The sequence below is a fragment of the Indicator indicator genome, chromosome 8, assembly GCF_027791375.1.
Source record: "Indicator indicator isolate 239-I01 chromosome 8, UM_Iind_1.1, whole genome shotgun sequence".
Lineage (NCBI taxonomy): Eukaryota > Metazoa > Chordata > Aves > Piciformes > Indicatoridae > Indicator > Indicator indicator.
In genome coordinates, this window is record NC_072017.1 from 24,539,148 (window position 1) to 24,554,966 (window position 15,819).

The 15,819-nt window shown below is 42.1% G+C and overlaps 1 protein-coding gene across 1 annotated transcript in view; it reads right to left on the bottom strand.

Annotated features, from left to right (window-relative positions):
* Nucleotides 1-258: 258 nt before the first annotated feature.
* The window catches only part of FHIP1A (FHF complex subunit HOOK interacting protein 1A), a 38,028-nt gene continuing 22,467 nt past the window's right edge, over nucleotides 259-15,819 (bottom strand). Inside the window, exons 6-11 of the mRNA XM_054383174.1 lie at nucleotides 12,730-12,809; nucleotides 11,130-11,317; nucleotides 9,602-10,642; nucleotides 5,290-5,468; nucleotides 4,865-5,003; nucleotides 259-509 (exon numbers count right to left, since the gene is read on the bottom strand). Of these exons, the coding sequence (XP_054239149.1) occupies nucleotides 259-509; nucleotides 4,865-5,003; nucleotides 5,290-5,468; nucleotides 9,602-10,642; nucleotides 11,130-11,317; nucleotides 12,730-12,809 (1,878 nt within the window). The remainder of the gene's footprint in view (nucleotides 510-4,864; nucleotides 5,004-5,289; nucleotides 5,469-9,601; nucleotides 10,643-11,129; nucleotides 11,318-12,729; nucleotides 12,810-15,819) is intronic.

The window sequence follows — 15,819 nt, forward strand, 5'->3', positions numbered from 1 at the left end:
GAGGAGATGAAGTGGGAAGCCACAGGAAGAAGCGGTATCAGAAATCTCTCAAGTAAGTTATGTCTCACAGAGGGAAATTATAAGGCTTAGTACAAGGTAACAGAACAACATTTTGCTTCCTTCTTCCCACTCCAAATCAAGTATTTTCAGGAAATATTGAAGCACAACCTTCTTTTGTAAGCAGCTTTGCATTAAAAATCTGTTTAAATTCCAAAAGCTTAAAAAAAAAAAAAAAAAAAAAAAAAAAAAAACAACACACTAATAATAATCCTCAAAGTCCCCCAGTATTTTGTAACATAAAATGGAATGTTCCTGAGCAAGAGCTGCCAGCTCCTTCAGGAACTCCGGGAAAAGGGCAGCTGCAAGTACAGCATTCCTCACGTGTGCAGGAAGGCTGGGATGAGCCAGACTTTTCTTTCCTTTCTGTCCCAGGAAAGGCTGGAGTACAGCTGGATAGCCTTCAGAGAAGTTTCTTCCTTTCCCTGGGTTGCTGCTGTGCGGGACATTGCCTAAAGCCAGGAAGAGAGGTGAGGCAAGAAAACAACTCAGTGTCTTAAGCACACACAGTACTTGTACAGTGTCCAAACCCAGTTTACAAGAGATTGTGCTCAGAGCTGGAGTCTGGAGTACCCAGAACGTGCAGAGAGACTCTCCACTAATCCAGCATTTAGAGTTCTGCGTGGCCTGATTCTATTGCATTTTTTATTTGCCATCCTTCTCCAGGTTATGTATTATTCAGTTCCAGCTCTGATGAGAGAAATGTGGGCAGACGAGGAGTCAAGGGAAAAAGTAATATGGATTTGCCTTACAAACCAGCAGATAGTATCTACCCATCTAGACCCAGCATGGTTGTCTCAGCTGAAATGAGACTGTGCTCTAGTCCTCCCCCAGAGCAAAATATCACTCAGACTCTATTTCTTTCCACCCTCTCCCATAAGTCATCATGAGAATGGGTTTGAGGCCAAACTATCACATCATTATGTGAGTTTGAAGCAAGCTAGAAACTAACGGAAAATACATTTGAAAACTTGATTTTTCTACAGTTGTAGGCCCCACTAACCACAATGACTTTTAACTCCCTGTAAAGCAACTAACCATTGAAAAAAAAAAAAAGGTGGGGGGCAATTGAAACCCAGCATGTGCTCTGCTGTATGATCTCTACTGCCTGAGTTTCAGAGGATCAGGGAGGGCTCAAGCATCAGAACACAGAATTACAATGACAGCAGCACTTACATTTCAATCGCTCCCTGTTTCAACCTGAAGCAGAACTGCACTTTAATTAGATGCCAATTAAATTAGTGAAACAAAAAAGTTGTCAAGATTTAACACTGATGGAAATTAATACTTTACAAAGAAATATTAGCCTGCAGGACTCACTGCTATGAGATGTCATTGAGGCCAGAAGTGGAGACAGGCAAAATCCTGTCTAGCTCAAAAATTCTCAGGAGCTGTATAAGTAAATCAATCATTAAAAAAAAAAAAAAAAAAAAAGGGACTGGTGCTAAGCCAAGTGCTGCACTGAAGTGCTTGCAGTTGATGTTACAACAGCTCAGTCTCAAGCTACACCACCCTTTTTCTGAAACCTCTCGAAGTACCTAATGCAGAACCTGTAGATGAAGGCCTCACTTGAGGCAGCAGAGCAATCCCTCTCTGCTCAACAGCTCTGCACTTTTATTCCTTTCCTCTTGTTCTCCTCAGGCACCACGGATTTATTCTGCACTTCCAAATACTCAAATTTTCCTCTTAAGCATCTAACAAAGTTGTACTTCTCTTGAGTTTCAAAAACCTTTCCAACGCCACACTTATCAATCATTCATATTGTTATTCTACACATTTTTATCTACTAGAGACAGAATACAGGAATCTCACTTGTGTGAAAAATTCTGTGGGAGGAAAAACAACTTAAATTATGAATTACAATGAAAAGATCAAGTTTTGAGCTTCCCTTGAAGATTTTATTTATTTATTAGATCTTTTTCATGTAGAAATGTTTCATAATTAACATTTTAGGGTTTTTTAAATAGTTTAGCCAATATAACTAGAATGCTAGTATACTGTCAAAGCTTCTTTATTTTCAATTAAACTCTTCCATTCAGAAGGTATCAAAATTTCCCTAAAATAACTTTGATTTAGATTTAACTGATTTAAAATAAATAACTGAAATAAAAGCACAGGTCTAGGGACCAAGATCATTCACTTCTTTCCATGGCCAGCATGCAAACTGAATCATGCAACTGAGCAGATGAGTACTCTGGAGATAGTCACCACCACACTGAAAGAAAGGCAGCATCTCATATAGGATCTACATCATGACAGCTCTGCGAACCTAACTGGAACCCATATAAGGGCTACTGCAAGCAGAAAATAACAAATTGTCCATTTTTGCTGAAACACCTCCAGAGACCATCACTGTCAAGAGAAATAACTGTGGAATATTTGGGGTTTATATCTGTGTTCCCCACTAAGCTGGTTTCTGTTTTTCAGAAGTACATTGTGTAGAGGGCCAGTAATGCACTTACCCATAGAAAAAGCTCTGGGGTTATTTACCACTTTCATTTGGAGAAAAAGCCCTCAGAGAGTATCTAATTTGCATGATGCTCAAAGGTGGCATTCCAGCTAATGCAAAGAAATCCTATGGGAGTTGCTAATGATCCAAAGGCTGGAACACCTCTGCCATCAGGATAGGCTGAGGGAGCTGGGGTTGTCCAGCCTAGAGAAGAGAAGACTCCAACAGGGACCTTATAGCTGCCTTCCAATACCTGGGGATCCTGCAGGAAAAGCTGGAGAGAGACTTTTCATAAGGATGTCTAGCAATAGAACAAAGGGAATGGTTTTAAGTTAATGTGATGGTTTTAAGACTGTCTTTTTAATTTCTCTTCACAAAGTTCGAGCAGAGAAAGTGAGAGCAGGTTTAGACTGGATTTTAGGAAGAAGTTCTTCAGTACGAAGGTGGTGAGACTCTGGAAGGGATTGTCCAGGAAGGTTGTGGATGCTTTCTCCCTGGGGGTGTTCAAGGCTACGCTGGATGAGGCCTTGAGCAGCTGAGTCTAGTTAAGAGGTGTCCCTGCCCCAGGTGGGGAGGTTGGAGTAGATAATCTCTAAAGATCCCTCCCAACCTAAGCCATTCGTTGATTCTATGATTTTTATTTACCATTAGTGTAGCAGTTCCCACCTTTCACTTTTTCATCAGTATAATGAGCTGTTGTGGGTTGAAGGACTACTAAGCCAACTTGCCCCACTAACTACAGTTTGATTACTTGGGAATCAAGTCTGGAGTTATCCAGACATTTATTTACTTTCCACCTATTTGTCAAGAGATCTTTGCAGGAGTTGCCACAAGACAAAAGAAAGTGTACCAACAGGGTGACTAAGCAGCCTTGTTTCAGATTCTTAAATAATGATCAGCATGAGTCAACCTGGCAACTTCTGAAACCCACATAAGAAAACTGACGTAAAAAAGGAAGTATAAATAAATGCCATAGGGATGTATTATAGAAAAGTCCTTACAGCCAGCACTTGAGAGAAAGGACTTGAAATGTTGCCTCCTAATCTCATCTCCCACATGCTGGGGACAATACCACTTAATTGTAAGGCATTCTAATCTATGGCACCCAAATGTAGAGCCTAAAACGCTACTGACATTTGAAATACACAGCTCCTTTACAGCAGGCACTTTCACAGACTAATTCTTCAAGAAGCAGCCTTAGCAAGATCATAGTTTTACAGACTAGATGTACCACAAACCTTAGAAACACACACCATGCTGACTAGAAATAGGCAAATTGCTATTCAGTCTTGAAAAATTAAAACAATTGAAATGGCGCATTAAAAAGTCCTGCTTCCTACAACTCTGAAATCTGAGAAAAGTATCAACAATTTCTGAGGCACAGGTAGAGTGGGTCTCAGTGATGAGAAAGTTCACACCCATAAATGCAACCTCTTGAATCCTGTTGCCAGTTCACCTCTTTATCACTGTGGTCACCGCTCTCCCAAAATCTGACACATTCCCATCACATGGGAAGCTGGCTTTTAAGGGAAACCTGCACCAAACATTGCTGGCTCAGCAGCAAGCTGAGAAAAAGCATGTCCTCAGGGCAGTGCCCCAACTCTAAGAGTTGCCTGGCTGCTTCTGGAAAGTTCTTAGAATGTAAGCTTCTTCATTTTGCTTATTTTTAACAGCTTCCTTCACAGCAGTATGAATGCTGGTAACTCTCAAGACAGATACAGCCTGCACTGTGCTTGAGAAGCAGCAGATGTTACACAAGGCCTCTGGAACGCTGTTTTGTTGGGCTGATACCTGTTAGCTCCCCATTGCTCTTGAAGCATCCTGGTTTTACATTTCTCTTTTGTTTTGCTTTTCATTCAAGAAAACACTTTTAAAGTCTTCTGGCTAATATCTCTCTACTTCAATAGTAGTCCAAACCATAACACAAAGCCTTATTCAATTGTTGCAGAAACCAATTTGTTCTGTACTTCTGTCCGCCCTAACATTTATCAAAAAAGAACCAATGACTAGCTGAAGGTCAGGCTAAAAATAAAATTAAATCATGCACATATGCCACCTCACCTCTTGCCTTCAAAGCAAGTTTGTTTATGGCCAAACTGACAGCAAGCCAAGAGCTGATTCTGTTACTCCTTTGAACAGACATTTTCTGTAGCAACTAAAAGCCTCTAAAGAGCAAAGAATATCCGAACAGATCCACATAGCATGGCCTACTGAGTATCATAAGTTTAAAGTCAGAAGGATACATATGGTTAATGATATTCAAAATACACCACACCTACTTCTAATCTTTCTGTAGAAAAGAGAGGCAAGTGGTGAGTCATTCTCCCCAGCACTCCTTGGAGCGTGGTTAACATTTACCTTTGGTTAGCAATTCTTCCGCAGCATCAGATGTGTCCACACGAAAAAGCAAGTACTGCTGGGCCTCCAGGAGGAGACCTGGAAAGTCCTTTTCAGTGGAAGCAAAATCCTCAATTTTATTTTTCACAGATGCCAGCACCTGTCAGAATAACAGTAACAATTACTTCTTCCTCCCTTGCTCCCAGTGCAGCCACAGACTGAATACTCAGGTTTTTCTCTAGCCACATTAAAACAGAGTTACAACAGAAGTTATGGTCCTACAGCATTTCCACAGCTTTGTACAAATGTAATTAAATCACAGAAATGAGATGAGAGGCTCTCAGACAGATGGTAAAGCAACAGGTGGAACTGAAAAGAGCCAAGGTAAGTTTTAATGAGACACCAAATCCATCCAATAGGCATAACCAGTGCTTGTGGTCAAGTACCTGATAAAGTGACCTCACACTAGGCTGAAACACCATGTTGGTGTTGAGCAGAAAGGAGCGAAGAAGGGGCTGTGGATAACTTGCCAGCTGAGTAATTATCCCAATAAGCAGCAAATTTACATGCAAGGAATTTTCCAGCATGTTCTCCAGCTTTGACAACACTACGCTGATGAATGGTCCTGCAAGAAAAGGAGAAAAAAACAATGCTTTTGTTTTCACACAAGAAAAATCCTCAGATCTAGGAAACAGGCATTTAAAAGATATTTTGATTATCATAACCAATCAAATTAGACTTCACACACACTAATTAAAGCCATCACGGAGGAAATCCAAACTGTATAGAATGATAGAATCAACCAGGTTGGAAACGACCTCCAAGATCATCCAGTCCAACCTATCACCCAGCCCTATCCAATCAACTAGACCATGGCACTAAGTGCCTCATCCAGTCTCCTCTTGAACGTCTCCAGCGATGGTGACTCCACCACCTCCCTGGGCAGCCCATTCCAATGGGCAATCACTCTCTCTGTGAAGAGCTTCCTCCTAATATCCAGCCTATACCTCCCTTGGCACAACTTGAGACTGTGTCCCCTCGTTCTGCTGCTGGTTGCCTGGGAGAAGAGACCAACCCCCACGTGGCTACAACCTCCCCTCAGGTAGTAATAGAGGTGTTAAAAACTTGTGATTAGAAACACCTTTGCTAGCCAATCAGTTCACATTAATGGTCTACCTAACATGATAACTCCACTCTACCTCTGCCAACAAGGATTTCACCCAGTACCTTACAGCCTACTGCTCCACTCCCCTTGAAGTTCATCAGGATGGTAGTCCCCAGTTTCAATGCAAACACAATATACACTTTCTGCTCTTGCTGTACTTTATTTCTACATAAAGATTGGGCCAAGTAGATTATAGCCAGCTTTCTTGTCTTACCCAAAAACTGGGGTGTTCTGAAGGAAATATGAAAATACTACTCTAAACAAAAAATCATGGTCTCTGATAGTTCACATCACAAGAAAAGGCATTTTCATTACTGCAAACAGTCACGTAGAACAGGGAAGATATTAAAATAGATTTATAAGCAAAATTATTGGTAGACATAGGCTTTATCATATAAATGTCACCATTAAATAACAGCTGTAGTTTGTGTATTGGTGCTGCAGGACAGCCACAGAAATACAGAAGGATTTACCATGGAAGTACATAAGCCTGTAGTGCTCAAGCTTAAGAAACCTTTGCAAGGCTGAGCAAACACAACAGAGCTGGTGAGATGCTCGAGGCAGTCTGTACCACTGAAATTTAGAAACGTCCCTTGGCACACACCCAGTCTCACCTCAGCATTCTGGCTGCATAAAAGTTAGGGTGACCACACAGAAGACCCCCTGGGTGACAGTTACATCACTGCTAGCTTTGAATATCCCACTACTCCCTGGCACAAGATGCATGCCATGGGCATTTCGGGGGCCAAGCAAGCGGCCATAATCCAACCCCATTCCAGCACCTCTCAGCTAACAAACATCTGCCATTCCAGCTACCCGGGCACAGCTATCCCACTTTAGCTGCTGTAAACTACAGCAGAGACTAAAGCAATCCTGGGCCAGTGTAGCAGTAAGGATTAAACCAGAAGTGCCTGTGTTGCCACTTCACCTAAACAGAGCTTCACTAAAGGCTGAAGTCTATCATAGTTTATAGCAATCATGAGCACTCCCTCGAGACTCATCTATCATGGCTAATGCTGGCACAGCTCCCCTCACAAGAGGAAAGGCAGGAGGGCCGGTGCTGACAAGGCTTTATGCAGGTGCTACCTTTCAATCACTACGTTGATCATCAGATCCTGCAGGAATCCTCACTGCCTGGGTACCCAACAGAGCAGGCCCAAAGCCTTTTGTTGGCACAGAGTTTCTCCTGTTCTAACATAACCTACCTCTTCCCTTCTCATGTTCATGGAGACATTTACATAGAGCACCTGAGGACCAACGCACAGTGGGAGCTCTGCTGCATTGTGGCAGTTTGGGCTGGGTGCCCCCTGCCAGTGCTGCATGAGATACACCTCTGGTGTCCCAGGTGCCCACCCAGTAGGGGTGGACCCAGGACACGGCATATTTCTACCCATAAATCCTGCATCCTATAAAGCCATCGGCAGAGTCATCCTTTTCCTCTTTCTTCCCTCTCTGCTCCCATGGGAGATGTCCTCTCTTATTGGGTAACGGTGGGGGAGTATCTCAGGCCTCTTAGGCCTGGCTAGGCCTAATGCCAGGAGGAGAAGGGGGGGGGGGGGGGGCAGTCTCAGACCTGGCCAGCCTGAGACTTGCCTAGCAGTGGGAGGGGAGAAGAAGGAGCCCTGGGGATTTGGGTAGACCCTCAGGTGGGAGGAGGGAAGGATTGGGAAACCTCTGGGTACTATGTAAGGGACTCTGTATGCTTTAGGATGTTCTTTGCCACTATGCTGTGTAGTTTTTCTGTAGTTTCACCAATCGCTTTTCCACTTAAACTTTCCATCACTCTCCAATCCGTTTGCGTGTGTCATTCTTTTGTCCCTTTTGGGGCAAGAGATGTTCTGGCTGGCCTCAAACCAGCACATGCATCATGTAAAAAAGCTTAGTTCTGTCTTGAATATGCACCTCTGTGTGGCTGTCTGTGGGGGAGAGGGGGAAAGCACTGTTTGGGATTGGGAGGGGAAAAGCAAATTCCTCTTCCTGAATACATTCTTCCTTGATCAGGGGAAAAAGCAACGATAATGTTTAATGCTTTTAAATTGGACATAGACACCAATAGGACATTTTCTTCATAGAACTACAGGCCTGAAGAGAGCATCTTTGCACTGCTGACACTTACTGCGTGTGAGAACCTCTGTGGTTATTTGACTCTGCAGATAAGCTCCATCACATGACAGCATCCCAATATAGTGAAAGCAACCAAAACACCTTATCACATACATCTACAAACACAGCACAGCATTCCAAATTAAATATATTGTTATATCTGAAAGACACTGAAATCTCAACATTTCTGAGGCACTGTTACAAGCACCTCCTTACTTGGAAACACTAAGATCTCTACTAAAGTCTCAGAGTAAAACAAGTTGTGGATGGGGAGCAAGCAGCAAGGCCTTTTGTGTGTGTTTGGTTTTGTCTTTGTTTTGCTCAGTTGTGGTTTTCTGGTGGAGTTTAGGGGAATAGGGGAGATTTTGGTATGAGTTCTTTGGAAATGAACAAATGGAAGGAGGGACTACATGAAGACTGACAGGGATATTTTTCAGCTACATTTGACAGCAGGTAATGGGAAAGAGAAAGGTTTGACTGTGATTAGCTTCCAATACAAGGAATTTGCCACCACAGCAAAAATAAACTGATGGAAAAACAGGCTGATTTTTTTCAATTAAGAAGCAGTGCTGACCAGAAGGCACAGCTGATCAGAAGACAGCTGAGCAGAAAGGGCTGCATTTCAATGGACATGAACGTTTTCCCTCTCCCTTCAAGTGAGAGAGAAGCCATCTTATACAGAGGTTTTGTTTTGGATGAGGGGACCTAGTTATGTTATTATTTTTTGCTATTTGCATTGCTGTAATATCTGGGAGATCTAATTAAAGATCAGGAGCCTGTAGTGCAAGGAGCTATACAAATCCAGATCAAACACCCATTCTGCCCTCCAGTAGCAGTGTCATTCCTGAATGGCTTGGACATTATGCAGAGACCAAAGCTTAAACTGCTGCCTGGCACAAGACAGAAAAGCAAACCAACAGTGAGGGCAGAGCTGACAGCGGAGGATGCCAGAGCAGAGCACAGAGGCAGGCACCTACACAGATGGCACTAGTGCTGCCACCTCCTGTTGAAGTGTGAAATAGCAGAGGCGAAAAAATACCGCAAGATGATACCACATCTACAGTACCAGAGATGAAAGCCACCAGAAAAACACCTCCAAATTATTTACCTCGGCTCTGTATATTAGAACACTTACTTCAACCCCCTGTCAGCTGCAAAAGCTTTATCTTGAACAATGGAGCTCTCACATACAAACAACACAGCTCCTGTTCAAGGTTGTAAACAATTAAAAAACAAACAAACAAATAAACTTGGAAAAAAACCCTGAGAAAGCACCATTTGCCACCACCCCACTGACTGCTCTGCTTTACTCTTATTGGATCTCTCACTATCCTTGGCCAGGTCTCAGCTATCTGGGCTATACCCTCTTTAATGCCAGGACTGTTCCTTGCTCTATGCTGGTGCTGGAGACCTCACAGTGTGACCTCATTTTGTCACCTTTAATCACCATGCATTCCTGCACTTGTTATGTAATTAACAGGACATTCCACCTGTAAATGGAGCACTCTGGCTCCTCGAAGCATGCTGGGGAGAGACATCCTCCTTTGGTCCAAAGGGAGATGAGATGCTCTCCACAGAGGGAGTGTCTGTTGAGAAATTCTCAAAGTCCTCCTCCTCTTCCACAGGAGAGGTATTGTCAAGAGTATCCAACTTCTGTTCCTCCAAGCATGCACTGTTTGGATCCAGTTCCTTAATAATTCTATCATACTGTGCAATGAAATCCTCCCCATCTGTGCTCAGCAGTCTTACGCTTAAGCTCTGATCTGTCTCCTGAGGAGAAAGCTTCAGCTCCAAGTCTGGCTGTGGCTCAACTTCGATTGCCTTCTGATTTGTTTGTTCTTTCATTACACTTTCAGTCAAGCTTGAATTTTTCTTACTGTGGTCATCCAGCTCCACTTCCAGCTGGCTCTTTGCAAGAGGCCCATTGACTACAGTCTGGCTTTGGACCTCATGTTCTCTGACAGCATTTAAAGTTTTCTCCTTGGAGTTGTCATTATCTTGAGTATCCTTCTGAGCACATAACCTGTAAACCATAACATCATCCTGGAAGTCTGATTCTTCTATGTAAGATCCTTTGATGAGCATGATGGCATTTTTTTTCATTTCTTGAATATGTTTTGGTGGTTCTGCAGGTGGCTGCATCTCTGTGCTTCCCAGATCATCATATGGTTGTGGTGAACTTCTATCAGAACCAGGAGAAATCCCTGTGTCATAGCTATCATCCCATTCTAGCTCCAACTGCATCCTATCACCAGATGGAGTTACTTGAGAGGAGCTACACATGCTACCTGTCCTTTGCTGGAGCTGAAACATGGGGTGTTCCACATCTGTACTGTTCTCCTCAGCAAGTGTTTGGATAAAGGTGTCTGGATCAGGGTTTACTCCGTCATACAAGGCGGACCAAACCTTGCAATCTTTCAGGCACTGTAGGATGGCTTCTTGAGCTTCCCCCAGGTACTGCAAGTAGCTAATGTCCAGGGTTCTTCCATATTCCACAATGCAAGTAGATTCAGAAGAATGTCTACCAGAATCTGAAAGTAAAGAAGATTATTCATACCATGAGTAATATACCAAAAGTTTGCAAGCAAGGTATCTACTATGACAGAGCCCTTAGCCCCAACCATGCAGTAAGGCAGGAATATAAAAGAATAAAGATTAACAAATTTGCTCATAAACATCCCAGGCTTGTGCCTATTGCCAAAACTGAGCTGTAACTCAAGACTTTTGAGATCAGCTCCCATCCAAACCTTAAAACAACAATGGCCATGCTGAAGCAGCAAGAGCTGCTGTCATGCCTGCATACATTATCTTCATGGATGCATATTCAAGTGGAGAGCTGTTAAATTAAGGTTTCAACACACCTGGCACATGGAAGTGATTAAACAAGCTTTCCAGTCCAGGCTTACCCAGTTTGTTGCCCACCAAATTTTCTGCCACTCTCATCCTTCCCCACCTCCTCCCATGAGATCAGAAATCAAACTCAGTTCATGATCTAGTCTTCCCCTGAGTACAAATTACCTTTAGTTTGTACTGCTTTTGTCCACAAAATATAATCCTTTCCTTGGCTTTCTAGTGTCAGGGTGATCCCAGTGGAGCAGCAGGCTGGGGTCAGGGCCAGAAGTTTTGCAGCAGATACAGAGTAACAGTCTGTCTCTTTCAGAGCCCACCGTTGGCTCAACATCATGTGGGTACATGGGATCAGATACCTGAAACAGCAGTGCCTAGCATAACTTCATTGTCCTTCTATGTTAGAGAAAGCAACACAACTTCCCACACTCCTGTTCTCTCCAAACTAAAAGAAACAGTAATAATAATCTTGACAGTGATCCATATTCTAAAGCCCTCAGGAACATGAAACCCTGACTCTCTATACTGTGACGCTATGGTTTGATGAGCAAATGTCAAGACAAACAGCGATGGGAGGTCAGTTGCATCAGAACAGAAAAGTAAACAATCTGTTGCCAAGTCAGAGCAAGCTTGCTGTAAGAAGGGATGGAGGAAGTATGGGATTCACAGATGTCAAAGGCCAGCAGAGTGATTTGGTCCCAATATGAGTGAGCTGTGTCTAAGAATCCTTAATTTATTTGTTTTCCTGGGAAATCCAGAGAGAGGCAGTTTATGTTTGCCAGGCAAGCACAGCCAGTGAAAAAGATGGAAGGGTCATCAAGGTGGTTTACAGCAGTAGATGAAGACCAAGCTCTCAGGTAGAGGAGGAAATAAGCTATGGGGAGTACAAGGAGTAAAGGAAGCACAGCACCTTGTTGAGCTTCTGTAAAGCACTCTTTTTCAACTTTCTAAGACACTTTAAGAACCTCCGTGCAACTGAACTGTGTTTTGCCATTTAAAATGGACACAAATTATAAGGGATTTCTAAAATAAACAAAAAGAAGATTAAATATAGAACTTTACTGCTGTTAGAATGGTGACATACTTGAGGTCACAGAGGTCCTAACAGCATTCCCAGGGACAACAGCCAGAGCTATAGGGAAATTTAACCTTAATTTCTGTGGGTGGAGGGGCAAAAAACAACTGAAAGATTCATGTGATTTACAGTGGTAAAATACCAATATTTCCAAATTACCAATTCTCAGACCAAGATTACAACTGAGTATTCTGAATGCATTGAACCAGTTTAAAAGCAAAAATAATCAATGCATTTCAGTACATTATGCAATGGCCTACCTACAGAAGGACCTACCGAGGAGGACTCTTAGTGAGAAAGGAATCAAAGGGGTGGAAAACAAGAAAGAAGGTGGAAGCTGCAAACAAGTATATAGCTCTGTATAATACACTAGAGAAAACATGCAGAAGAGAAGAATTATATGGTTAGGAGGAGGGAATAAGCAGTTTGAAAGTGATAAATATATTCTTAGCTTCTCTTCTCTCACTTCTATAGAAATAAATCACAAGGAAAATCTCTTGCTCCTGAAGATCACAGGGCATAAATCACACTTCTTCAGGTCTAGTAGACTTATTTCAGGATCATAAATATTCTTATCTCTGTAGTTGCTTGGATTTCTGCTCTCTTGGAGAACTCTCCTCCAGCTCTGCATCCATAGGCAGAGACTGTATGTCCTAGAAATAGGGTGAAGAGTGGCAAAAGGAGTTTGGGCTTTACCTTAAAATTAGCTGTAACATCACATCTTCACAATGCAAGCCAATGAGTGTTCTGAACAATGCCAAGGAGACCACACAGAGCTGAAAAATGATAAATGCTGTCAGTTTTTGGTTTGGAACCTTTCCAGTCTTCCCTCCATTAGATAATGACTCTGCCAGAAAATCATGTGTTAGCAGACACTGTCAGTATGGTATTGCATTTTGTCAGTAAAGTTGTCTAGAGCTATACATATAACATTTCACATTGCAGCAAAACACAAATCAGAATTTTTCTTCAAATAAGCTTTTTTTTTTTTTTAAAGCAGTAATGCTTATTTTAACCTAGCATGAACTGAACCCTGTAACTTCCAAGACTTTTCTCAGACACAGAAGTTGAACAAACTAAAGTTTTTTTCTGAAAGAAAAGTTACAAACCACCTCAAACTTCTGTTGCTTTAACGATAAGGAATGATTAGTGTTCTGCACATTAAGCAGCTGAATGCTTCTATAAATATAGCTTAATGTAGACCAGAACTAAACAAGCCATTTTTAATCAGAATCAACTCCATATGGAGTTTTCACAATTCCTTCGCTACAGGTCACTTAAACAGCTGGCAGCCACAGCAAGAAATGAAGATCCTTTCTGTGAGACCAAGAGAAAGGAAAGAAAAATAGGATTTCTCATTGGAATTGCTTGCTTGCCTTTTTGGCAAAGGTCCGATTAAATGCATCTGTAACAAGGTATTTTAGTAGTCACACTCAGCAGAAAAAAAAATCATGCCCATCCTGTGATGGCACTCCACATTCACCCTGAATTTAGAACAAACAAGGAACATGGACTTCTACAGGCTTTTTTTGGTTACTAGACATAGAACATCTTTCAAAGGTACTGTACTCTACATTTCTATCTGCCAGGCATTTGCTAGACTGCAGTTGTGCCCAAAATGGTGGAAGCCTGAGTTATAAGCTTTCACTGCTTTCCACAGACCACAGCACCATTGTCGTCCTGCCTCTTATTATGTCTTTTCTTGGCCACATTTTCCTATGCTGCTTTCTCATGGAAACAGTATCTCACAGCTGGCTTAGACTCCAAGACTAGGATGACTCTTGGGAGAATTATTTAGCATAAGTTGACTCTTCCCTGAAGTTTCATAGCATGGCTTCTCTTCCACACTACAGAATTTCCACCTCTTCTCTGCTGTCACTTCTCTTACTCCCACTGTTCAATTGCTCTGTCCTAACTATACAACAGCGCATTGCTATGCTCCTCTCTCCAGCCCACACTCCATTCTCTAGCCCATGCTTTCTCAAGAATGGCAGCTTAAGACTGTTTCACCATGTCCAGTTCTCTCTCTCAAAAGAGTGACTCAATTTCCCTATGATATTAAGACATTGAACTCTGTCCAGGGTGACCAAGACCAGATATTCATACACACATGGATTTTCTCTTCTTTAGTACATGTCTTTGTGAAACTAACTGTTGAATAGCAAAGTTTAAATGAACCTCACTTGATAGCCTCTGAAATGCAAAAGCTTCTTTGACAGCCTTCCCTAGTTTAGTCACTGAACAGAAGAACAATAGAAAGGGAATAACCAGAGACAAGAGAAATCTTACGAACCAGCCCTGCTCTGAGGCAAAACGGAACTCAAACTTGCTGCCTTGCCACCACTGTCCACTGCTTGTACTAGGAGCCAACAATTAGGCCAAGACATCATGTTTACAGAAACAGATGGAGAAAGTAAAAGAGCAAGAGAGGAAGAAATAACCAGAAGTGGAGTTCTTAACAGGAATGCAAGGGTAGAGTTGAAGAGCTTTATAAGCTTTTGGAAGAAGTCAGAACCTTGCATAAAAGGTGTGTTTTAGCCAGGGGACATGAGGGAAACAGACTACCTCATTTTCCCTATGAAATTTCCTGAGAGACAAGCCTAACTTTTCTTCACTCTGTGAAAGTTAAAAAAAATTGCTACTGCCTTAAATTTTCTTGTATTTAAGAAAATCCAGTTTATAGGGAAACATTACTCATTGGTCTTTGGAAACATACTGCAGCTCAGGAATCAGCTGAATAAATAAAACTAGTCTATTTCTGGGTTTTTTGTAAAAAGAGAAGATTTAAAACACACATTCAGGAGACAAAGAAGATAGTATTTTTATGGATCCTTTTGCCCACCTGTCTGTATATAAATTTAACCCTGTAAATTATTAGTAAGTATTTTCATCAACAATAATGTGCTACAGAAACACACAGAAGGCTGCAGTTCTGGATTTTGCACTTGGCCAAGATATACTGCAGAAAACTCATTTAGCACCACAGAACTATCTTGGCTGAGATCCTGAGTTGCTCAAGGCTGCAGAATTCTTTACAGTTCCTGTCTTGTTTGCCTGTGGAACAGTAATTAATGATTAGCAGAGACAACATCATTTGCATTTTTGTCGACAGAAGCTGTTTTAGTGCTCGTAGTTAATCCATCTCAGAGCTGCAGTACCAGCAGCATAGATGTGTATTTGCATGCACTCCCATTTCAGATGAAGCTCCTGTTCCCAATACACAAATTTAATGCACATGCTGGCGTTCTGGCTTCTCTTGTAACCCCCCTTCCTCCCCCGTTACTATTGCATCCATGAAGCTGTGCATCACACAAGATTCAGCCAGACTCAGACAGGTAGTTCAGTGCAACAAGTAGTCATTTTCTCTTCCAGAAGATCCAACTGTTAGCAAAGGTAACTACTATCTGTCAGGTAGCTCTCCCATCACTGTAGGGCAATGTGCCTAAACTGAGAAGGGGCTCAGTGCAAATTTGACATAAACCTTACTACACAGGGAAATGGAGACAAGGAAAGGAAGCAGCGATCTGATCATGTGAGCAAGAATGCACCTTCTTTTAACTAAAGAAGAAAGCAGGCAAGATTACAGCAAAGTAAACACGCTACAATTATACAGACTTGAGTCCTGAGAAATACATGAGCAGTACTGCAATTCACAACTTGGATCAATTTGAAGACATCCTTATAGAGCTCCTATCACCTATCAGAAGAAGTATTTCAAAATGCTTGTTGCCTGGCAAAACTCCAAAGATCAGAAACACTCCTCACCATGAATTTATAAGTCCCAGG